A 25,278-nucleotide genomic window follows, 5' to 3' on the forward strand; every position below is an offset into this window, starting at 1 on the left:
ACTCACCCGGAGCCCGGTGTCACCTCACAGAGGGCGGCCGGGCCGTGTTCCCGGGGCTTCCCGAGCCGTCACCTGCCCGCCGACGCGCCCGGGGCTCCCAGCGCTCAGAACGCTCGGGCAGGGCAGGAGCGGCACTGCCCGTCTGCCACCGCCCGGCTTTCTGCTCGTGCGGCGCGGCCTTAAGGCTCGTTGGCAGCACCTTTAAGTACTGCGTGAGGTGCTGCCGCGATTCAGGTCAGCCAGGGATTTTTTAGTGTGCTTATGCAGTCATCTGCTTCTTGAGGCTGTTGAGCGAAGCATGCCTTCTTTACAGAAATCTTACGTGTGCGTGTGTGCTACCCGTGTTCTATGAAGATGTTTTCATATTAATTTGACTTTCAGTTACATTTTTGTAATTGTCAAAAGATTATGGCACCTTAGAGACATTACGGTGAACAGTCACTAAGCTTGCTCGGTGTTTAGGTGTAGTGGTGAGATGTTAAAATGCAAGCACGGCACTTGGACAGGGTGCTTGTGAGCACACTGCAGTGCCCTGGCAGGCCCTGCCAAAATGGAGATGGTGGCAATTTTCTGACAAGCTGATGCACGATATTTTATTTTATTATTTTTCTTAATTAGGCATGTGTACCACACATCAGAGATCCAGGGAAGGTTGTCAGGGATTTGACTGAAGCTGAACTGGATTCTCTGTCACATTCACAAAATGTCAGTGAGGTCAAGTCTACTTACTAACTGTTCTGCTGAGGATCTGCTGAAGGGCAGAGGGGAACCTGTTATTTTTTCTCTCTCCTTTCTGAACAGGAATACAAACAAATGTCCCAAAGGCTGTCCAGCGAGGAGTGTGTCTGGCTGTACAGCCGTGACTCTGCCAGGCATGTGCAAGGAGTGTAGAACTCAGTGGTTCCTTTTGTTCAAGTCCCAGCTTCACTTCCCAGGAATATGGATTTGCTGGTAAAACAATGAATACTTCTATTTACTTCCAAAGCTACTTGTTGCTTAGTTGCCTTTGAAGGTGCTGCTTAAGGGAAAACGTAATTATAGAAATGAAACTGTTTTCCAATACATATGATACAGCAGAAACGATAAATCGGAGGGAGTGTGGAAAAACAAGATGACCTTAATTGCCTAAACTGAGTGGTATGTATAACTTAACTGAGCATAGATACAAAAAATCCATTTAAAACTTTATTTAACCTACAAAATTCTAGGTAAACACATGTAGGCTTTTAAATTTAATCTTGATTTTAGAGTGGTTTTACAGTTTACTAATCTTTTGTGCAGTAGCTGTATTTTCAGTGGAGGTCCTGAGACCAAATCTGTGAGACTGGATGGCAAGAAAGATAAAGCTTCTTCCCACTTACGGACATGAAAGGAAAATTATGAATTTTATGTTATTCCGTTTCCTGCACAGAATGTTGGCCCTTTCACAGGTATGCAGCAAATTCCTAAACTCTGGAAAGAGATTTCAAGAACTATCAGGAAGAAATATGGAAGAATAGCAGTAGTTGGTGGCCCTGCTTTGGGGGGCAATCATACTATCATTACGTTTTGGTGAAGAGACATGTAGTAGCATTCTATGGGAAGAGAGCCCATGGCAGATCTCGTTCTCTGGTTGTTTGCAACTCTTTACTTAAGCATAGAAACACGTTTGGGATGTCTCAGCTTGCTTTGAACTCCCCACTCATTACTGCAAAGAAGGTAACTCCCACAAACAGCAAAGCTGTTGGGTGTGGGTTTTGGAGAGCTTGAAAATCAGGATTAGTGGAGGAGGAGATCTGCATTGCCTAGTGACAAAACAGGGCGCTGCAGTCTGCGCTCGGAGCACTTCAGGAAAGAAAACAGCAATTGTGTGACTGTTTTACAAATGTTGCAGGTGAGAAATGAGACACTGGAGAGCAGCACTGTGGAAAGGAACCTGAGGTCCTGCTCGATGGTGAGCTGGACATGAGCCAGCAGTGCCCTGGCAGCCTGGAGGGACATCCCTGTCCTGGGGTCACCAGGAGCAGCATCACCAGCTGGCAAGGGAAGGGATTGTCCCCTCTGCTCTGCACTGGGGCAGCCTCACCTCGAGTGCTGGGGGCACTTTTGGGCACCACAATATAACACTGACATTGAGCTGTTAGAGAGCATCCAAAGGAGGCCACGAGGATGGTGAAGGGCCTTGAGGGGAAGCCATGAGGAGTGACTGAGGTCCCTTGGTCTGTTCAGCCTGGAGGAAACAGGGGAGACCTCAGTGCAGTTACAGCTTCCCTGTGAGGGGAAGAGAGGGGCAGACACCGATCTCTCTGGGGTGACGGTGGCAAGACCCAAGGGAATGGCCTGAATTTGTGTCAGGGGAAGTTTAGGATATAATGAAGAAATGCTTTTTAAGCCAGAGGGTGTTTGGGCACTGGCACACCAGGGCAGTGGTCACAGCACCAGCCTGACAGAGCTCAGGAAGCACTTGGACAGTGCCCTTGGGCATTGTGATTCTTGGGGTGTCCTGTGCAGGGCCAGGAGTTGGACTCAATGGTCCTTGGGATTCCCCCCCAATTCAGCTGATTCGGTGTTGGCCCTAAAAATGGGCCAATCCCAATTTTCTGTACTTGTAACAGAGCCATTCAACTCCTTACATTTTATATTTATGTGTTTACAAATCTTTTCTTGTAAAAACTTTAAAAAAAAATGTGCATTCAAAGCTTTATTCTGAAAGATTTTACTCATTTCAAAAAAGGATTTCCAGAACTTTGAGGTGACAATTCAACAGAATTCTTGCATAATCTATAGAATCCTTTATGTCAGCACCATAGCTCCAGTTTCAGGTAGCTTAAACAAGAAAAATACTGAGCCCAAGTATAATCTGGCTTCAAGTAATTTAAATAATTGCAGGCTTGTGGGGCCTTGCCAGGTCTTGTACTGCAGACATTTAGATCACTGATGATGAAGAAATAATAAGACAGAGCTGCTGTGATGGAAAGCTCCATATTAGCTTTCAGTCTTTCTGCAAAGCTCCATTAACTCTCACATAAAAGTACATATAGATATTACTGAGTATGTCTCCATGAAGTTCACATACCATTAACTGCAAACTTAAACACATGTGAAAAACATCTTTTCATATCTTGCTTAAACAAACTTGTCAGTGGATAATGAAATACTTATTTACCCCTAAGCATTTTATACATCAAGTTTGAAGAAAGTTTTAAATAACTTTTTTTTCCAGTGACTGCTTACCTTATTTGTGCTGTTTTCTGTCCTTTCTTGAATCCTGGTGGTTACTAGGTCTTCTGATCAGTGGCAGTTCTGTCTAGCATTCATCAGCATTATCCTTGAATTCAGAAATTTAATTAAAATAACTCCATCTTCCAAAGACTTTGTACTGAAATGTGCATGTTGTAGATTGCTTCCTTACCTCTTAGCAGTGGTTTCAAGGTTAAGAGGTGTTTTTCTTTCTTGCTAGAAGGAAATAAGCTGGAGTAACTTCCCTACCATGTTTGACTCATTGCTGTAGTTGTCTAAATAAAACATGTATTTTTTATTCTGTAAGCAGGTTAAGTCTGAAGGTAAATGTGTGTTAGTCTGTATGTATGCCTATACAAACACACATCAAATATATTTTTACCTAAATGGAACAGATTGCTTTTAAAAATAAATTGCTTATAAATATACAAAGATGTACATGTTAAACACCTGGAATATGAGTGCTTATAGGGGATTATTTCCTTTTGTTGTTTTTCATTTATTTAGCTAAAAAAATGTAAAAGCATCTGTAAAGGGCTGTGACTGACAAGATGCATCTTTACAGCCACAATTCTTCAAGCTGCTTATTCAGCTCATTAAATTAATAGCAAGGCAGCAAAGAAATGCTAACTTGCTATTTGAAGAGCTCTAAATAGTTGTAGTTTATCCCTTTTTTAATAAGTTGTTGGAAAAAAGACACCTGACATGGATGTGACCAGTACAGCTGGATTTGAGGAACAAAGCTATTTTTTGCATCACATTTGTGTGGCAATCGATCTGAAACCTGTTCCAAGCAGAACTCCCTAAACCAGATCCCACAGCAGCACTATAGAATCGGAAATTCTGTACAAATGCAGGCACACAGTACAGTCATATTATGTCAGATTAAACAGGGCATGAGCTGAAGTTTCTCAGGGACAGTGCTATTTGCCAAAAGATAGAAAAAAACCAAAGTCTGTTCTAAAGCAGATCTAAACAAAGGCTGTTTTTAGATGAAAATGTTGAGTTTGGCTCACCACTGAAAAAAATAGCTTTACTGGGTGCAACTGTGTGTTTGTGTTGCAATATAATTCCTTGCTTGTGTCAGCCTGTTTGTGATGCTGTACAGGGAACTAACTGCTCAAACATAACCAGTGTTCGAGGGGAGGAAAGCTATTAATTTTCTTTCACAGTAGCTTTCAATTCAGCATTAAAAGCCCTACTGTCAAATTGCTGGTGTTGTTGAAGTTATCCTTCAAACAGCTCTGCAAATCTGAGATTCTTTATCTGTGTAAGGTAGCCCAGCAACCCAGTGTGCCTGTTGACAGTGCAGGGATGTCATGGCCACTTTCAGCAAGTCCTTGCTCTTACTCTGCAACCCAGCAGGATGACACCAAACTCCAAAAAACGCAGGATTTGGACTGGAAAAATTACTAACTTCCAAATCTGGAAGAGGCCCCTCATTTCTTTGATAGTGTTTCTCTTCAAGATAGCATCACTATCAAGTACAAACCATTTCACCAGAACTCACACACATGCTTTATACAGTACCTTGGCAAAGACAAGACTTCAGTTCACCCTGACAACCTTTCTGTCTGAAACAAACCTTTTTACCTGAGCAGGAAGTTTCTGTGGCTTTGGAAAAATGGAAGCTAACCAGAGCCCAGAAGTTTATCAGATGACTTAAAATTGTGACAGCCACTTCTGAAGAGAAGAGGGTGACACCTTGTTGTCCTCATGAATGGAATAGGAAGCCTATTCAGTTATTCAATAGCCTTCCTCTGACAACATCAGAAATCTAGATTATCTATGGAAGTGTGACCAAAGATGGGAAACAAAAGAAGGAATTGTAATGGTGCATATTTCCTACAATTTTCACATTGCTGAAATATGAGAAGAAACAAGATTTAAACATTAATGTGAACATTTTATAAATTTAGTTTATATTTAGAGGTAAGCAAGAAAACAAAAAAAGGTTATTTCGGTGCCATGCTTTTATTTAAATGAAAGGAAAAACTACACTGTACCACATAAGTAGCAATGACAATATTTTACAGCACAGCATTTGAAAAAATATGGAAGCTATGCTCCATAGAAGTGGACAAGTAAGCACACAATACACTGTACAATTTTCAACAGTGCCCAATAAATCATAATTAAATAGCTGAATTTGGCTTTAAACAGCCAAATAATAAAAACTAACAGTCATACTAACATTAAAAAAAAAAAATCAGTAGCTATTATGACTGTTAGAAGATGAAATTTTGCTGCAAAAACTAAGATGAGAGTTTGGCAATTCAGTCGTAGCAACAATAATAATACCCCTGATGAAAGCACCAGTGTGTTCTGGAAAGGTCAGTGATAAATACTGGCCTTTATGGAAAGCTTGCTTTCTTTCTTCTTTTTTTTTTTTTTTTTTTCTTTTTTTTAAACATGATCCCAACCAAAGATTCACTGTAATTAGAAAATTTGCAGGCTTAAAAAGGAAAAGCATCTCTAGCTTTACTTTTCCTGTATTAAGTAAAACCTTATACTGCGAGCAATGAAATTTTCAACTGCATTATTCACATTCTACTTTTAGACATTGCACAAATCTTGAACCTGTTGACAAATGCAAATTTCATAATACATTCAGATATATTTAAAATGACTCAAAGAATTCCTGTCACGTATTTAAGCTCACTTTGATTAGGTCGATGCGTGTGTCTTTATGGTGTTGCAAATCTTCAGTTAAATCATAGAACAGATTTTAGAAATAAAAAGCCTCCCATGATAAAACTTCTTTTGAAGTTATTCACCATATGTGTGTCAGTTAATTCCAACCTCCTGGTTTCTTGAATCCCTGTATATTATACACAGTTTCATATTGTTATTCAAGATGTTCCTACAATGGTATCTGTAGGAAGTGTCTAACAGGCAGAATGTGCAAACCCTCTTTCCCCCCTTTTTAATATTATTTATATCCTATATACACAATATGTATACACTTGAAATATAAGAGTTACATATCCTGGTGATATACATGCAAACAATAGGAATCAGCTAACCACAAATAGTTTTGAGCCACATACATATTAAACATGTATTTTAAAGTGTTTTTTTCTTTTTTTTTACAGTTTTAACAAATATACATAAATATAAGAACATAAATTACAGTAAACTGACAGCATTTTTGAGAAAGTGTTTATAATCCAGATGCACTGATGCCTAAGGCCTTATAATAATTTAAAAAAGTACTGTTCTAAACTACTTAATGACATCTCATTCCTGTGCATCTTTTCTCTAAGTAAATGAGCACATCGTAGTAGTGAGGCAGTTTCTCTCAAAGCAGTTTAATGAGAGAAACACGAACATCATTTTAGTCTCCCATGAAACTGAATGGACTACATACTTATAGCACAATACTGTCTTATGTGAATGGAGTTGTCACAACACTGAAACAGAACAGAATCACAAATCATTCAAGTCTTTTCCTGAGAATGAGATTTCCCTCCCCCCCAAACAAATTCTCTGGTGTACGATGTTATCAAAATAGCCACAGATTTAGGGGAGGCTTCAAGTTTGTGTTTTCTTCTTTTTTTTCCAGAACAGCGCTATGTTAAAAGCAAATTATAAGAGAAACAAACACTGAAACGGGAGAGTGATTTATAAAATAATCAAACACTGTTTTGAAATAAAATGCAGCCCTTTATAAATAATACTGAAATATGCCTAGAGTTTGTTTTTGCAAATGGTCACGTTATAGATTTACTGAAATGTCAGTTAGGCTTTTTTGCCATATGTACTTAAAAATTGCTGTGTCACAAGACATCACCTGTTAGTGTCAAGAAAACAATTTACCAAGACACACTGAAGATTCTTATCAGAATTATTCCCTAGAAAACTGATTCAAGTCTGAGTTGGCAGGTCTGAAGGCAGGAAGTGGCCTGGATCTTAAAATCAATGGGAACTGGATACACGACTTCTCAAAGATCTGTGACTTAGTGAATTCTGTGATTCTTCTGAATATTTAGTGCTCTCTTAGGCAACATCAGGGATCTAGTTCTGAATGTTTCATGAGTTCCTACTCCTTCCTTGAAGAAGCAGGACCTGACCTTGTGCTCTCTTCTCCAACTGGAACAGTGCAAAGCAATGAATGCACATTTGCTTAAACCATTTCAGAGACCTACTAAAACTTTTTACTTTGAGTTTTACTGGTGTTATGAACATGCACACGGTCAGTCATGACATCTCAGATGGCAACTTACTGAAACAGAAATAATTGCATCACTTTTACCCTGAGTTGTTGAATAATTCATTTGAAGGAAACTTCAAGCAGTTCAAAGGTTTTTCCTTTACTGTTTAGTTTATAAGCAAATCAGTACTATTTAATTGAAAAAGAATTATAAATACACAGGGGAATGAATCATCTTGATTTTGTTACAGCACACAGTAAGGGTCTTGGAGAACAGACCCATTCAGCTGTTACTCAGTGACATACAATTTATCATTTAGTCTTTACTGTAAGTCAGTATGCAAAGTTCTATGCTATTGAGAATATTAAGAAGTTTTTCTTTAGTGAAAGAAAAATAGTTCAAGACAAGCACAAATACAAACATATAAGGCAACAGATGTAAAAAAATGTTTGAGTCACTAAAGAGGAACATTCAGTGCTTCAGTGTATCTAATCAAAATACAGAGCAAATATACTCTATATGTTGCATTAGCACATACAGATTTCCACACAAGTCAAACATTTCTGTAATCACTCATAATTATTCACCTAAGAGTTAATCTTCTGCACTCCTAAACACTGTGTTTACATTCCAGTTGGACATGATAACAGAACTCGCTGTCCAGTTATAAGTTCTAAGAGTCTTGTTGGCAACTAGAAATCTATTTCCTATAGGCAGTAAAGATGAAGTGCAAGTTTATCATAATTGTCTCAAGCAAATTTTTCCCCATCTACTATGCCTTGGAGGGTAAGAGTTTCTTAGGAGTTACTGGTCTCTTGGTTTGCCACAAATGGCTGTGAATGGTAATTGCATCAACACTGGCAGACAAAGTTTTGGCAGGTATGTGGCTAAATTGCTTCCTGTCGGAGTTGTATTTATACAGTCCCTCTATCATTTTCTTGGTGATAGATTTGGGACCTATTCCTGTTAATTTATTGATTTCTTCAGTATCAGGACAGTACGTATACAGAGATCTGAACTGGCAGCCTGAATCCCGGAACAAGATTAAGAAATTATTGGCATCAGATTTTTCCATTTCCTTTAAAAGAAAGAGAGAGAAAAAGAAAGAAAAACATTCAGAATATGAGTTTTACATTGTAATTAGAAAACATCTCCATTCATAAGATTTAATTTTGGATCAATTTTCTACCAGAGCTGAAACCTATGTCTAACTCTGTTCACTAAAAGACCTTATTTTCAATCATTAATTTGCTGAGCTTCACCTATGTGAATTTTGATAGGGTAGATAACCATCTCAACCAAAACTGAACTTATTTAGACAATTTCAGCTATACTTGTTCAGCTGTACCTCAAGAATAGACATCCCAAAAGTCTTCTCGTAGACCAAATAAAAATTCTTTTCATCATCCATTTCATCAACTTAGCCTAATACTTGCAAGTTTGGGAACAGGAAACGACATGTGTCTCAGTATGTCTGAAAGATCCTCTGGTGCTAAAACGGAATTTCAATCATCGCTAAATCCACTCAGGCTTGGTCAAACCATGAAGTCAGTTAAAATGTATTGAACAAAAGCTCTATATTAGCTGAAATCTTCAGATTCCTATTCTCCTTAACAGCCCTTCTATGGGACATATGCCCTGAACACATACAGCTTCTATCAAGTGATGTATGCATCATCCTAGAGTTATGCAGGACATTTTTGCAGCTACTTTTTCTTCTGGGATTTCTGAGGGTCATTTTGCTCCCAGTTACTTAAACTGCGAGAGTGTGTCCTGATTTCTGACTTGGTATTTCCAAAAAGTGCCTGGAAAGACACAGAAAGCAGCATCTAGACATGGATGCAGAAGGATTGCCAAGAGAAGAAAGGGCAAGAAATAACTGCTGTGAAATTTATTCCAGAAATGAAATTCAGTCTGGATTCCAAGTGTCTGTGAGGTTTGATATCAGTTAATCTGTTGTATTTGTCACACTTGTAAATTGAATTTGTCAATTTGGTAAATTTAACAGTCCTGTTGCTCTCAAGGCTCAGATTCTGTGTTACTCCTTTTGCCTGGAAACACAGAGTCCCTGAGATCTTATAGTATTTGTGCACCTTCAGAAAGGTTTATAGCAGTGTAAGAGAGAAGCCTGGAAGGCACCTTCCTGTAGTGCAAAGTCCCAAATTTGCCCTTCTGCTTGGAAACTGGAGCTTCCTGTGCTGCATGTACAAAGTAACAGCTCTTGTTTCTACAGCACTGGAGAACCTTTCTTCCTACATAGGAAGCAAGTCACAGAAGTTACTCAATCCCTTCACTGATTGCTGCCATAATCTCTGAGGTTTCCTTTCAATATCTGCATTTCTGCTTTAGAGTCTCCAAAATGCCTGACTTTGGTTTGACATGGGTATTTATGCTTTTAGGGGAAATATACTCTTACCTCCAGGATCTTTTTCTTTTGACCTTCATTTACTTTTCCAGCCAGGCAGCAATGTGCCAGTGCATTCTGAATTATATACTTATTGGATTTAGCGCTGGGTTCTTTGAAGAGCTTTGGTCCTATGCAAAAGGAACGACAAATAAGCTGAATTAATCAATATGCCAACAAAGTTACTTTGAATGGTGTGAACTTCTGGTGTGGAACTTTTGCATGCACATATCCAGTAATAATACAGAATAAGGTTAGAGACTACAAATTTCACAAAGTAAAATGTCATTCAGCTGTCACTGAATTTACTTACAAATGTGTCTTTCATTATTAAATCATTAATATTGGCACCCTTGGTAAATATTTTTTCTCTCAGGGGACCTCTTCTATGAACAGTAAAAAATTTTGCTTTTTCTAACCAAAATTTCAGTTATCCAGGAGAGATATTTTTTTTATTTTTTTTTTTTTCCCCTATGCCTGTGATTTCAATGGTGCATGGTAGAACAATAAGTCATATGCAGTGGTTAGAGTAACTGTTGTCTGTCCTCTTTGGAATTCCAGACATGTTTTACCCAAAACCAGGGATGAAAGATCTGGCCTTACACTTGACAGGTTATTCTGTCTGTAAAATGTTTCATCTGGTTGCAGGAGAAATCTCCCGTTTCAGTTTCAGAAATGTACAGGTACTTGGGTCAAGACCATTTAAAGAAAAACCAACACGAATACCAATTAGGAAAATAATGTACAACCACCAATTAAATTTAAGATTAAATTTCAATTTGTTTAAGCATTGGGGGAAAAACCCTAGAAAATACTTGACCTTATGCTACTTTTCTCACAAAGAAAGTGGTATTAGGTTGGCAAAAGTGGAGCTTTTATGATCCTGATGATGCCAGGTCTTGGCAGTATCACGTGTGGTACAGTTAGAGGAAAGGGAGGAAGATACCATTATTATTTGATTCATAATATAATAAAGAATTAGTAGTCTGATCATGAAGTTCTTAATAAGCAACAAAGGATCTATTAGGAAACAAATAGTCCAGAATATATTTGCATTGCTAAGAAGATTTTTTTGCTCTTGCAATTTGGTTTTTGAATTTTGTAACTCTAGTCTAAATTGAGTTGAAATATGAACGCTTGGTGCCTTGCTAGAGACACTGCTGAAGTACAGAATGATGTGTGAGCCCATGTGCTATTCTGAGCCTGACTGCAGTTTATTGTGTTACCACAAATGCTATTGAGTACTTTTATTTTGGATTTAAAATGTTAACATTATATTATTACCCTCTACTTTGATGGGTAAAACTCAATCAAGTTTCAGGAAGCCGAATCAAGGTAACTGAAAACATTTTTACGCATAGAACCATTAATAGGCAGATACTTTTCTGACTGTTGTTGTCACTGACCTGTGTACTCTGTAGCAGAGGCGACTGAAGAAGTTGTAGATGCATTTTCCCAATCTTTTTCTCCGTTCCGACTACCACAGCGACTTGGAGATAAAAATCCTTCCACAGATTCAGACCTAAATATTAGTTTTAAAATCTATTAAAAAATTTCACAATGTCCAGCTGGGAAGCCTTCTGATATAAAAAGAAGGCAAGGTAGAACACAATGATTTGAATTATAAACTATAAACCTAAATGCACAATATTTAGTGCCTCTCGAGTGATGCAAGAAGTTGGTCTCTTGGTGAGGTATATGTTAATTTTTGGGCTACATCTGAGGGATAGAAACCTAACAGATGTTCTTGGTTGTGAAAAACAATTACTAAGCAGAAATTTGTGTTACTTTTACCATGTACCGGCCAAACCAATGTTATCTCATGTAGGGAACAAACCAGTTCTTGATAGAATGATGAATATGAAGCAAAAATTTAGTTCATTTATACTTATGATTGCAACAACTGGTAGTGAGAACTACTGTATTTAAGACAGCAAAACAATTTCCCTTCTATGTTTTGTTTTCACAAGCAATGACTTCTGGTGTTGTAATTCTTCAGGCTGCACTCAAATGTGGATAATTTTGTATTTAAAGGTCTAAACAAGATCATCAAGTTTTCCTAAATTATTACAAGATATTTAAAATATTTTTGATTGTGGCTACTGCAAAAACCAGTCAAATCTGCAGCTTGGAATAGAAGTTTTCTAAGTGAGAAAAAGGCACAGAATAAGGAAAAAAGTGGTATCATATAGAATTTTTTTTTGCATGCTCATTTTCAATAAAATCAGCAACAGATGAAAATTCAATTTACAATATATCCTACACCTTTTGTGATTAGCACCTGCATGAAGAAGGTGACAAATGTATCACTGAGATTCTCAGTGGGATCATCAAAAACAATGGTGATGTGAGGACAAGGTGACAATATGGGTTTGGAAAGACAGTGAAAATTCTTTCAAATCTATTGCTTTTATAATGTTTTAAATGTTTCAATCCCCTAAACAACTCCAAAGCCTGAGGATGATGTACTGCTTATTACAAGCATAGTACAGCACTGTACAACTCCAGCTCCATACACCAGGGTCATCTCCTGCAAAGCCTGTGTAGATGAGCAGCATCAAGCCTTTTGTAGTAACTAATGTAGCTGGAAGAAATCCCCCTCTCAATTAAAAGTGATAATTTTTAAGAGATGACAACAGATATTAGGCTAATTGGATCATTTATGAAAGTTTCTAATGTAATAACTAGAAGGCTGGTTCTTGAGACATCAAAGTAATTGAGAAGTCAACTGAAGGCAGCTGCAGGTTTGTCAGAGCTGATAAATAATGAATGTGTAGTGGCCATGAAGACATGACATGCATTATCATAATATGTACAAGTCCTTATCAATCCCCTTCTCCTAGTTTGCCTTTCTCCCCCCATTTCTTTTTCATACAAAGAAAATAGTATCTGTCTGAATATTATCAAGTAGTTCACAGAAATAGTAATTTTCCTCTAAATGATAATACAGGTTTTATATTAAGAAAATTTAAATTTTTTTCTGTTATTATCAGGTGGTTTTTAATGTAAAATAAATTTGGGTGTTTGGAAAAGGCTGAAGTTCTTGTGAGCATTCAGTAATTCCCTGTATATCTGCTAAAGGAAAAAAAAAAAACAAACAGCAAAGAAACTTCTATGTTAATAAAAAGAAAAGCAGCTATGTAGTTGCACGTAGTGTACAGGTTTAGTAAAATATCCACAGGTTAAGACTTGGATAGAAGCGGGTGAATTAAAGAGGCTGTGTGAACAGCATTTTGTTTTGACCTCATTTATACCTGCCCAACTGGTTTACATGGTAAAATTTGCAAAACAAATGATCATGGCTTGGTTCCCGAATGTCTGACAGTGGAAACTATCCACGTCTCAAATGAGGAAAACATACCTGTTCTAGGACTACACAATATATACACAACCTCTAAAAAATTCATGCTAGTTTTACATAGCTGATTATGAAATTTTATTAAATGAAATGGTTATTTTAGCTTTACCTTGGTGTTCTCTTGCCTGACTGCACACTCTCATTGTCCCCTGTATTCAGCGATGCCAATGAAAGACTAGATACTGAAAAAACACGATAAAGCTGTGAACCTGGATAAAAACAAAGTTGAAGCTCATAAACCTATGCAAGTAGGAGAGTCTGTTCATCAGACCAACACCAGCATCTGAAAGTCAGTAAGAGCTTTACTACATGGGACTAACACCCATCCATGCCATACCTGCATGCATATGTGCTGCACCTCATGTAAACCCTTGCTGACACCCAGCCCTTGGCAGCCACCAGGAATGGGCTCAGGTGAAGCACTAATGGGATGCACAGACATGGGAATATTGGCACTTTGTAAATCAAAGAATGCAATTAAAGTTAATAAGTCCTCTTGAAAGACAGCTTAAGAGAGCTTAATTTAAAGCTTGGGATGGATTCCTGGAAGGTGTTAAGGAAATACTTTAAATTACACTAGAAGATGGAGGGAAGCAGCCAGAGAAAATGTGGCACAACAACAAGGGTAGAGGAGGCTGTAACAAAAAGGATCACTGAGCAATCTGGTTATTTTTTCTAAATGTAAATTAACAATATTTCTTCCAGACATTAACGCAAGGTTTTTTTGTATCTAAAAGAATGCTGAGCTGTTCCACATGGTTAGTGTTGCTCTGTTCTTAACAATACATGCAATTGGTGAGCAAAATAGAAAAAACCCATGAAATATGAAAGTAACTTTTGAATTTTAATTTTGTCCATATTGTGTGAGTTTAAGTATTCTTATCTTATGGTCACCATTTTATTTATTTACCTATTTATTTATCTCTTATCTCCCAACATTTATTCATTCTTAGCTCTACAGGTGCAAGAAGAGATTAGTGAAGGAAACATGGGTGTGCGTGAAACTTGCAACACATATTTGTCCCTCCACTGGGTTTTCAGAGCTAACATTTTTGTTTGTTGATATATGCATGCATGCATAGCAGGTAAGTGACTTTCATCTTTCCATTTCTATGCCAAATTTTGCTTTCCAGTTTGGACACGTGCAGCTTCAATTTAACACAACTCACTCATAAGCGCACGTGCTTGTTAGGACCAAAACCCAAGCTGGTGTTTTAGCATGAACAGACTCTTTTTCCACAGAAACATTTGTTACCTGGGGGACCTTTGATTGGTGTCTTAGGTGATTCAATATGATCCCTATGAATAGATTTTGGACGTGGCTTTTTCTGTTTGATTGAGAGGGAGCGTGGCTTTATGACAGTATCCATGTCTTCCATAAGCTTCAGTTGTTTCCTTCTCATATATTCCTGCTTAATAAATTCTCGCCGTGCTCGTTCATCCTCCTTCTTCTGACGTTCTTCTTCTGTTTTGCGTCTAAAAAATTACCAAAAAAATTCAGCAGTAGAAACTTTTCAAATAAGGGATTTCAGCTAGCACAGTGAGGACAACACAGGCATCAGATTTTTGGAACTTTAATGTTCTCAATCACCAGCAAGAGACGATTGCTTTTAAATTTTTTTTATAATTTTCAGAGAGATTAAACTTTTTGAGACATTGCTACGAATAAACCCAAATGCAGGTTTATGAGCTTCACTGCTGTAACAGAGTGAACATTGTGCATTTGTGCAGAGAGAGCCCTGTGAGATACAGGCTCCTTGAGAACGGTGCTCGGAGGAGCTGTGCTCAGGCCAGCACAGCTCCCAGGCTGAGAGATGATGCCACCTGCTGTCCTGCAGGGCCAGCTGGGCTACTCCGCACAGCTGCCGCTAGCAGGAAATAACTTGGATATGAAGACGTAATTTTTTGACACGTAGGTTACACTTTTAACTAAACCAGACATTTTTATGTTCACCATTACTGATCATTTGGATCAGGACATGTAGTTTTACCTTGTCTCTTCCTTCTTGTGTTCTAGTTCTGCTTCCAGCTGCTGCTTTCGAAGCAAAGTCTCTCTCTCCCTTCTCAAACGCTTCTCCAACAATGCTGCTCGTTTCATTGCCATATCATTTTCTGCCTTTTGATCATCCTAGCAACCGTTTTTAAAGGAAAAGCACAAAAAATATTGAGATCTCGAAATTCAGCAACTGATTTTGCCAAGTCAGTAGACATTTAATTCTGTACACTGGGTATCCTAACATACTCTTGCAGTATTTGGAATAAGTTTATTTTTGAAGATTTTTCTTACAACTCCTAAAAACTTCATAATGGAATTTTTCCATCCTGAGTTAAACAAAATTCAACACTGATATGAGAAAACTTGCTAAGTGAGATATTTTAGTTTCGAGTCAGATCTCACATAACATACACAACTTCTTTCAGCTTTAGAAGAGTCTACATGTATGAACATGAAGGTAATTAGCACAAACCCCAATAGTTATGCACAATATAAAAGTAACTTCTGAGCAAGCCAGGTGTTGTGTTAGAACTGAATAATGTTTCCAGACAAGCTAGATCCATCTAGATACATGATACAAAATTTTGGGGTATTCTAAGACAGAAATAAGTCTAGACCACTGTCTTACAATATGCATTATAGTTAAAAGCCTGTCTGAATACAGCTCTTTAATAAAAAGTCTCCAAGGAATGCTCCCAAATACAAACTTCAAAAGGGAGCCTCAACAGACTACAATTCCCCAGCCAGCTGAGAGAGGGAAAAAGGCTCTACAAAGTGCAATTCAAAAACGTGAATAATTTTTAAAAATGCAGGCTGTTACGTACTTCAAAAACTTTTAGTTAAATTTGTGAGTGAGGTGGGGAAGTGAGAGTCAGATGTGAGCACCTTTAATCAAGATCACCAAAACATATGTTAAAAATAAATCTACATTCAGCATGCATCTTCCTCACCAAGACCTCCAAGCACTGTTCCATAACTATGAATGGAAAGGGATACTCTGACATGCTCAGAACTGCAATATGGTAGAATCTTATGATGCCAAATGAATCAAGTCCAAAAGCACATTTAGAGTTGCAGTACCATCTGCTTTGACTTCAGTCATCAGCAACATCCACGTTTCAGTTAAAGATTCAAACAAAGCTTAACAACTGACATACACATCCACTAGTAGTTCTCTTACCTTAAAAAAGAATCCACAACACACTTTCTGGTCATCTTCAAACTGTTCTCTATCACTCTCACCTTCATATTTCTCAACAGATGCCTCGCTTTTTTCTGGTGGCTTCAAATCTGATAAGGAAACTTCAATCAAGTTAGCTGTTTTGGGAGCTGGAGGTGGTAAAATTGGTTGGTTTAGCTGATCTTCGTTTGGGGTGAGACAGATGGTTTCTGTGATAGGCTGCGATAATACTTCAGACACGGTAGATTCAATAGGCTTAATCTCCTTTTCCTCCAACTTCTGCTCACCCTGTTTTGGCAATTTTGGTCCTTCGTCTTTTGCTACCTCTTCTGTAGGCTTGACTTCTTTCAAAAGGTTTCCCTTTAACTGAGGTTCGCTTACACGTTCGCCATCATCTCCAAAGCAAACAAATGATCTAGTCTGAATGGGAACCTGACTGGGAGAAAACCTCCTCAACCGAGGAAGACTGTCCACAGACCGTGGGGCAGTCAAGGTACGGTTTAGAGGCGTTATTTTCAGTTCATTTGGCCTAGGAGTCCTTTGCATTTTAATGTGAAAAGAGGCATTCTTCCTGTTGGAAGATTGTGGAGATTGATGTGTAGAGCGAGGAGATTCCTGTGAGAAAGGTGCAACAGGAGCTGGAGTTCCCCCTTGCCTTGAAGAAGACTTAAAGTCCCGAATCTGCTTCTGAGGAGAAGGTTGAGGAGGAGAAATAACCCAAGCCTGTTGCTCTCTCATCTGCATCAGCATCTCCTGCTGAAGGGATAGACGTTGCATTTCTTGTTGTAGAAAGTGTAGGGAAGAGTTCAGTTTCTCAATAGATTTTGTATATTCTAAGAGATCTCCATCATTAAGATTTTCTTCTGAGGGGCTTGCTAAATTCCATTGCTTTTCAGCATCCCCAGAAGTAGCAGGAGATTTTAACCATTTGCTATGAGAGTTTTCTGGGTTTTCTTTTAATAATTCTGAAGTCTTACTGGTTTGGTCATCTGATTTTTGAGTTTCTTTTTCTTTCAACCGACTGCTGTCAGTGAATACCTTCTCATCTTCAGCTCCTGCTGCTTCCTCTCGGAGAGGTGATACCCCATCACCTTTCTTTTTCACAACATTGAGAAAGGCCGTTCTTCCCATTTTCTGCCGCTGCTTTGTGAATGCAGCTTCAACTTTCTTCTTCTGTGCTTCAATGGCTCGCCTCTTTTCTTCTAGCTTCATCCTCAGCTGCACCATTTCAGAAGCCAGTAATTGTGTAGTGTCTCTTCCTTGAGGAACAGATGTCTCCTCGGGAATGTGAGCCCAAGCAACCATATGAGGGATGTTCAGCTCAGAACCTTCTGGTGTGGTTTTCTGAGAACTGCTTCCACTGCTTTTACTATCTGTGTGATTCAACTTCCTAAATTTCTGCTCAGCAAAGCTGGTCATTTTAACGCCTGAGCTCGAAGAAGCACTGCTGCCTGCCTGTGATTTAGTACTCACTGAGCTGGGACAGGGACTTAATTGATCCCTGTGATTGCTAGCCCGTATGTCATAATCCTGGAGAAATTTAGATGGTTCTTCCATGTCGGAGTCCATGCTTACAGTGTAATCTCTCAAAGAAGAATCCTCATCCATTGTCTCTGGGATATCTTCTGACGGGACATGTATTCCAGTATCTACCTCTGTGTTGTCAGTCACAGGACTCAGAGCACCTTTAGTGTCTGTGATTATATCTGGGGTAGTCTGATTTGGTTTAATGTTTGAATTCAAGATGCTCATTTCCCGATTGTGAAGAAAGAACCCATTTGTGATTTGGTCTGTTTGGAGAAGTCTGGGAGATTTTTCGGTGTCATGGATTATCTGCAAAGCTTCTTCGATGCTCGGCGTCTCAATCTGATTGCCAAAATCATCCAGAACTGCCCTGTTTTGCAGAGCTCCATTTGGAAACCTGTAGTGTCTGCTCTCATTGGCATTTCTTTGATTTGCATTAAGAGACTGATGGACCTTTGTGTCTTTAAGAGGGGTCATGTCCTTTTCCTCTTCAATATCTTGGTTCTCCTCTTCTCCATTTATTGGTTTGAAGGACAGATTTTTTCTAGAATGCTTCGGCACGCGGTTGATGTTTCCTGTCAGGCCTTCATTGCTCACAGATCTAGGAATTCCTCTGTTTGGAGTAGCCACTGGAATGCTTTTCTCTTTGTCAAAAGGAATGTCAAACGAAACTCCATGTAATGATGACCTAATAGAGATCAGAATAAAGAAAGTAACTGAGCAACTCATGGTTATTAATAAAAATAACAAAATATTTGTATTTGGTTTTTAAATTCTTTTAAGCTGGTAGTATTAAAGGCACTGTTAGGTGTACTGTATTTTACCTAGCTTCAAATATAATAGATATGCATATCTTTTTAGACAGATATTTTTAGATGGATAAATAGATACAAGTATAATAATTTTTTTAAAAGCAAAATAGAACAGAACAACATTTTCTTCAAACTCAGACAATGCTTTTTACTACTTTGGGCATTTTAGGAGTATAGGAATTGCCACCATAGATCAGAAGGAAGATGTGAAAAACACAGTTTACACACCACTATAACTCTTACCCTTTTAACTTTGTTTTAAACCCCACAGATTAAGAGTTTATGACTGGTCTGACTGAAAAGTAAAACATTCAGCCTGCTTGTTCTTAGCGTCCCCAAAATAATAACAAGCTTAAATGCTACTGAGATCATTAGCCGTGTTACTGTTACCACTTTTAGTTCACTGTGATGAGTAAATATAAACATATTTAACACCAGCAATTCAAATATCTGAAGTACAGCTCTTTCAGTGCAAAGAATAAATTATTTTTTTCTGAAGATTGCTTCCTATTAACCAGTTTTTAATCCATGATACAGTTTTATCTTTCTACTTTTCCAAGCAGCTTACAAGAATTCTTATTAGAGGACTCTGAAAATCCCAACTACAATAGAGCATTTACTACTACTACTCATAACCAAACCCCAGTATTTTGCAACCAGCTTGTAAGACTACTTACCTTTTTTCTTTGGGCCACGTCCCTACTTGCCCATCTACGTAAGACATTGATGAGGACCTCCTGATGACTCCTAAGTGAAACAAAAATAGGACCCAAGGTAACTACTGTGAAAAATGATTTAACATCACCTTCTGTTGCTTTAACAAATTGATCTGCTTCACTATTCAAAATGCTGCAATGGCAAGAAAGTGTTTATATATTAAAAATACAACTAGAGCAACAAAGCCAATTTCAGCCTGAATATATATTTTACCCCTCATCCCTCGAAGAACTCAATATTTAAAATATTCTACAAATCCTGCTAAAATATACCACAAATACTTGTTGTAAGCCATCTTCCACATAATCAAAACATTAAATTTAAAAATCCACACACAATGCATTTGGTACAAACACAAACTTCTCACTTGTACATTTTATAAATTACAAGAAGTCAATTATGTAAATTAATTTTTTTTTCATGTAAAGGTCTCCCCCTATTTCTGCATAAATGATGTCTGAATAAATACAAGCAGGGTAGCAATTTACTGAGAGGATGACCTTGTCTCATTGCCTCTCCCAGCCCTTAGTGAATTGTTACCTGGAACAGATGAATAAGGCTGCTGGGGTGTATGCAGTTGGTGAGGTGGTGTGTAAGCTGGACTTTCCAATCTATAAAACAAGAGACATTAACTTAGAATTAATACATCAAAAGCCACAATACAAAAGGGCAACCAGTCACCCTGTCCTTGGCCAAGGAAAAAATCCCAGATTTATTTTTTGTGATGAGAAAGAAAGTGAGGTGTAGCTCTCTTCTGGAAGTATTAATTTATCAACTAAAAAGAGAACACTGTAATAACCTTGGATTGGAACTAATGCAGGTGGACCAAAAAGTCAAAAAGGTTTTTTTCACACACAAACAGCTACAGAGCTGCTGCATAAGTTTTGTTAATGTATTTGTCTCCTGATTTATTTAATGTAAATTTCTCTATTAGAAGGTTCATTTTTTAGGTTTGATTTCAGTAAAAAGTCTAAAAAAAACTTGAGCAAAATGAGGCAGCTCCTACTGGCCCCAAAACTGAGTGTTTGCAGCCAATATCACATACTTTCCATTTATTTCTATTTTCAGTTGCTATTTATGTTTTCTATTTCAAAAGTTTGACACTTCTGCTTTGTGTCTGGACTGCAACATGCACTAGAAGTGGATAAAGAAGATTTTGTGATAGACATGACTTTCTAAATAAAAAACACATTCACCACTAATGTAGTAATTATAGAGATTTCCTCTGCTTCTACTTACACAGAGACTTTATTTGGTTTACAGAGAAGATCTGTAATTGTGTTAATTTTGTTAAGCTGTGTTAATCCAGGACTGGATTAACATAATTCAATGTTTTGATCAAGGTGCTTTTTCATGATCAGAACAAAGACATATACATAAAGACACCTGGATTTGTATGTAAAACACTTCTAGAGAAGCCAGACTTCAAACACAAGCTGGATTAAATCCTTTCATGTTTTGAATTTTGTCCACTGAACTGAAAAGCACACTCCCAAACTCCCATTTTTCAGTCAGAATATTTGTTTAGAGTATTATATTGTAAATACTTTATACTTTAGAAATGTCTCTAAATATTATTAGCAAGAAGGATATTCACATCAATTTAAGAAAAATACAATCTACAAAAGCATGGTTTACAACTATATATTAAATTATTCATTATAGGTTCCCATAAATTCCTGATTTTTTTTTTGTGTCAATAACGCTACACGCTAGCTACATGACATATCTGTTTTAAATGGCATTTGAGATTTCTGTGAAAATTTTAACATCCTAATGTCTGTTAAGTTATCTTAAAAGAAAAGCATGCTTTCCAAATTTAGCCCCGCAGCCTGTGCAAATTTGCTACCATGAAGAAAATCTATACAGTTATTTTTCTTTGGGGAGAAGACTGATTCTGGCACCAAGCCTGGGTTCCATGGCAACCCCAGACACGGTAACTGCTCACTGCCACAGTCCCACTCCCTCCTCTGCGCTGGCTCCGGGCTCTCCAGCCAACCCTCTGAGTCATTTCAACAAGCTAAGGCAACAGAAGAACATTCACTTTTTCCAGCTGGGTCTGTTTTTTCTGTCTTTGTGTGCTGAAATGGCAACTCGAACACTCATGGGGGCAGGAATGCACAGTTGGGGCAGGGAGGAAGGCCAGGACCAACATCCTGCAATCAGGTCTGTTCTGGCAGGGAACCTGCAACCTGTGCGTTGGATTCCAACCATCTGAATTTACTTTTTGGGCCCCTCCTTTGTCCTGCAGTGATGTATCATCAGGCTGGATGAAATACCCTGGTTTATGAGGAGAGATACAGCAAATGCCTTGGGGAACCCCTGCTTCAAAGGATATGTTCAAAACTACTGGTTCTTGCTCTCTTTATATGCTCAGTGTGCATGAAAATAAAATCATTGTCGACAAGAGAAACATACTTTGGATACATACAGGGAAAGGATTTGGAATCCCAGCATATAACGGCAGTAAGAAATATTACTCCTTTATTAAAGTCAGCATAGATTCCAAAACACTAAAAACGCTGTAAGGAACCTTACATCTCAAACCAAAACAAACCCAATCAAACTCTCACCCCTCTCTCCAAAAACCTCATCCAAAAATAACAGAAAAGGCTAAACAGGATTATCTGGGTTGGAAATCAACCATTTACTAAATATCCAGTTAAAATGCTAATCTTATCCTTCTCCTCCATGCCAGTTTAGACACATTCAATAAACCAAAATAAAAGCCCCCAAATTATAAGTGTACAGTAACGCTATCTCTCATTCACTAGGTTCACTACAGATCACTGTAAGGCTTTCTTTACCTTGACAAAAGAAAGATTTAAAAGGCCTAATGTACAATTTATGTCCCTTATTATAGAAAGAATAGCTTGGAAAAGACCTTTAAGATGATGAGGTCCAGCTCATCATCTTGTTAACCCTGCCAAGGTCACCTCTAAACCATGTCCATAAGTGCCACATGTACACGTCTTAAAAACTTCCTGGGATGGATGCTCCATCACTCTCCAGGCAGCCTGCTCCAGTGCTTGACAACTGTTTCTGCTGACAAAATTTTTGCTAATATCCAATCTAAACCTTTCCTAGTGCAAATGGAGGCTGTTTTCTCTTCACTTATCACTTTTTCCTTGGGAGAGGAGACCAATCTCCACCCGTCTACAGCCTTCTTTCAGGCAGCTGTGGAGAGTAACTAGGTCTCCCTTCAGAAATTCATCAAGTGTATGATTAGCCACAGAACATCAGGGAAACAGGATATTTCTACATTCCTTCCTAATCTGTACCAATAATACTAAAAATAATGTTTCACATTGTCTCAGTTTTGTCTGGAATAGAGTGTATGTTCTTCCTGGTAGCTGTGCAGTGCTGTGCTTTGGATTCAGTGTGAGAGCACTGTTGATAACACACTGGTGTTTAGCTGCTGCTCAGCAGTGCTTTCTCTAAGTCAAGGACTTCCCCGTGCCTCGTGGCAGCGAGGAGGAGCAGGAGGAGCTGTGAGGGAGCGTGGCCAGCAGAGCTGAGCTGAGCTGAGCTGGCCCCACAGGGACACTGCAGAGCCCGGCTCTGTGCTCAGCATCCCCTGGGGGAGGTGGCCGGGAGGGGCCGATGGCTGCTACAGGGAGCAATCGTACTGTGCAGCACTCCTTCTCCTGGGGTGCATCCCCCTCTCTCCTTTTCTTTACAATTATTATTATTATCATCATGTTTTATTTTGTTTCAAATTATTAAACCGTCTTATTTTGATTTCTTTCTGATTCTCCTCCCCATCAGAAGGCAGTTGGGGTAGGGAAATGAATCACAGCGCAAGTATTTACTTTTACCTATTTGAATTTCATGGCACTATAGTAACATAACCAAATCAAACTAAACCAGTCACTCAGGGGTTTTCTTGCTGTGATCTCAGTTTACTTTCGTTATAACTTTTGGAAAATTCGCTGTGAATTCCAGAAAAGCAGCTCCTTCAGAGCAGCCCTGGTCAGCAGCTCCACTTGAAACTGAAGAGCGTGTGACACTTCTGCATGTGCTGAATGCTGCGGGTTGTTTTGGACACTGAGACCAGCCCCCTGTCCAAGTGTACAAACATGAACAAGCAGCCTGCCATGCAGCAGGGACAGGGGGCTGAGCTACGGGATATTGCACAAAATTCCACACGTTGGATCGGGTAATTCAATCGCTGAGCTTTGCAAAAAGGCAAAAAACCAAAATCAAAAAATCTGTTTGATTTTGAACAGAAAGGAGGAGATTGTGAAATGTTACTAGTGATTCTCTTACATTACCTGGCTACAAAGTCAGAACCAGATGGACCATCCACATAATTTCTTCTGTTAGCATTCAAGCTGTGAGCAGAAGCTGCATCTTTTGCAGGTTCAGCTGCCAGGAAGAGCAAAGTTCAAGTTATTACAGTTTAGTATTCAGTTAAATTACATAGTAGAAAAGCTGTCCAAAATAATCTAAAATAATGATTTTCAAAGATTTAAAGAACTTTCATTGATGCCGTTATTTACATTAAAACTGTCACTTCCTTTCGTCTTTATGTCCTCCAAAGCTCCCAAAGTGGCCCTAATAAAAGAAATGGAGACCGACAAAAGAGACTAGAGAAAGCAAAGGAAGAACTAATACAGAAAAATAAACTAAAAAACAGCCATAAAATTAAAGGGAAACAGTTTTAGTATAAGTTGTTCTTCTGGAAGAAATGTTTCTGATAAAAGTTCTCCCCAAACCCTTAAACTGACTAGAAAATAGGGGTTTTCTTATATCCTAAAAGAGTTAGCACTGTTTAAAGATTTATATCAGATTTGTATGTGCTATAAAGCATAAAAATGAAGAAAAAGTATAAGAGCCACGCAATAAAAATCTCTTCCTAGTGCATGGAAAGCCAATTACAGCACTACTGTGTGAACATTTCAGTTACCTGAAATGTGAGTTACCTGAAAGTAGTCATTAACAGATCTCAAGATTTTTCTGAGAGGTGGATTTTTAAATCTGAGAATTGTTGATGGAAGATGGTGCCTTTGCACTGGGTAAAAAATGCAATTTTACAATTAGCTCTCTATTCACTTTGCCCAGATTTACGATTCTTTCTCTTGGTATCTTCTCAGCAACACAAGTACTTCAGGCTAAATTCTGCTCTTGATTTCTTATTATGTTTGTTATTCTTCTATGGGCATAAATGGATTCATGCTTGTTTAGGTCAGGAAAATTTGCAAGTGATTATACCACAACAATTTAAATGAGTTTTTTGGTAAAAGACAACAAAATCTAATTATGATTTATGAGATGAGATGAAGATTTACAATGAAGAAAGAGTACTCCTCTCCTTCTTTAAGGGGGCTGTACACTGCCAAATTCTGTTAACTAAAATATTCACTGCATCTGTGAACACAATGGCAATCTGTACACACACATATCAAAACATGCATATTAAGGCCAATCCATAACATAATTACCTTGGGGATGCACAACAACACGCGGCTGTACAAATGATGGCTTCACCACTTCAAACCACCAGAACAATTCTGCCATGAACACCATGTAATTGCTCTACATGAAATTAAAAAAAAAAAAGATGGAGGGAAATAGATGTTAGAACACAAGCCTGCAAATAAACAGATTAAGCAGCATCTGGGAGATGCCTCTGTTTTTCAGCTAGTTTCAGCCACTGTTTTTTTAGAAATAGAGACCAGTACAATTGATCTGTAGCACCAATACACGACTTGACCAGATTGCAACCGATTGGGTTGAAATGTTTCATAACAAGCATATGCTCAAGCCTGATGTCTTGCACCGAGGGCAGAGAGGAGCAGGATGGGTGGGAAAAAAATGCCTGCCAAAGATCAGCCATTTCCATTAAAAAACAGCAGTGAAAAGCCCACTGCAAGACTAGGCAATGCTTTTTTTCAGAGATTTTTAACATGAA

General features: G+C 38.3%; 1 protein-coding gene and 1 long non-coding RNA gene across 5 annotated transcripts in view; one reads left to right on the top strand and one right to left on the bottom strand.

The window, feature by feature from the left end:
* Positions 1-617: 617 nt before the first annotated feature.
* LOC120756484 (uncharacterized) lies at positions 618-3,525 on the top strand. Its single transcript, XR_005702159.2, has 4 exons — positions 618-705; positions 802-951; positions 1,282-1,430; positions 1,874-3,525. It is a non-coding gene; the product is annotated as an uncharacterized LOC120756484 (long non-coding RNA).
* Positions 3,526-5,181: 1,656 nt separating this feature from the next.
* Positions 5,182-25,278, bottom strand: part of CAMSAP2 (calmodulin regulated spectrin associated protein family member 2) — an 82,898-nt gene continuing 62,801 nt past the window's right edge. For 2 of the 4 annotated variants that reach the window (XM_040072579.2, XM_040072577.2), the window contains 11 exons: positions 24,809-24,902; positions 23,639-23,732; positions 19,905-19,975; positions 19,325-19,394; positions 16,312-18,523; positions 15,127-15,263; positions 14,391-14,611; positions 13,245-13,344; positions 11,184-11,299; positions 9,790-9,908; positions 5,182-8,451 (listed from right to left, as the gene is read on the bottom strand). In XM_040072579.2, coding sequence (XP_039928513.1) covers positions 8,146-8,451; positions 9,790-9,908; positions 11,184-11,299; positions 13,245-13,344; positions 14,391-14,611; positions 15,127-15,263; positions 16,312-18,523; positions 19,325-19,394; positions 19,905-19,975; positions 23,639-23,732; positions 24,809-24,902 — 3,540 coding nt within the window. In that variant the 3' untranslated portion in view covers positions 5,182-8,145. The remainder of the gene's footprint in view (positions 8,452-9,789; positions 9,909-11,183; positions 11,300-13,244; positions 13,345-14,390; positions 14,612-15,126; positions 15,264-16,311; positions 18,524-19,324; positions 19,395-19,904; positions 19,976-23,638; positions 23,733-24,808; positions 24,903-25,278) is intronic. The other 2 variants (XM_040072578.2, XM_040072580.2) reach the window with 1 other exon arrangement.

This window comes from Hirundo rustica, chromosome 9, assembly GCF_015227805.2.
Source record: "Hirundo rustica isolate bHirRus1 chromosome 9, bHirRus1.pri.v3, whole genome shotgun sequence".
In the NCBI taxonomy this organism is placed as follows: Eukaryota; Metazoa; Chordata; class Aves; order Passeriformes; family Hirundinidae; genus Hirundo; species Hirundo rustica.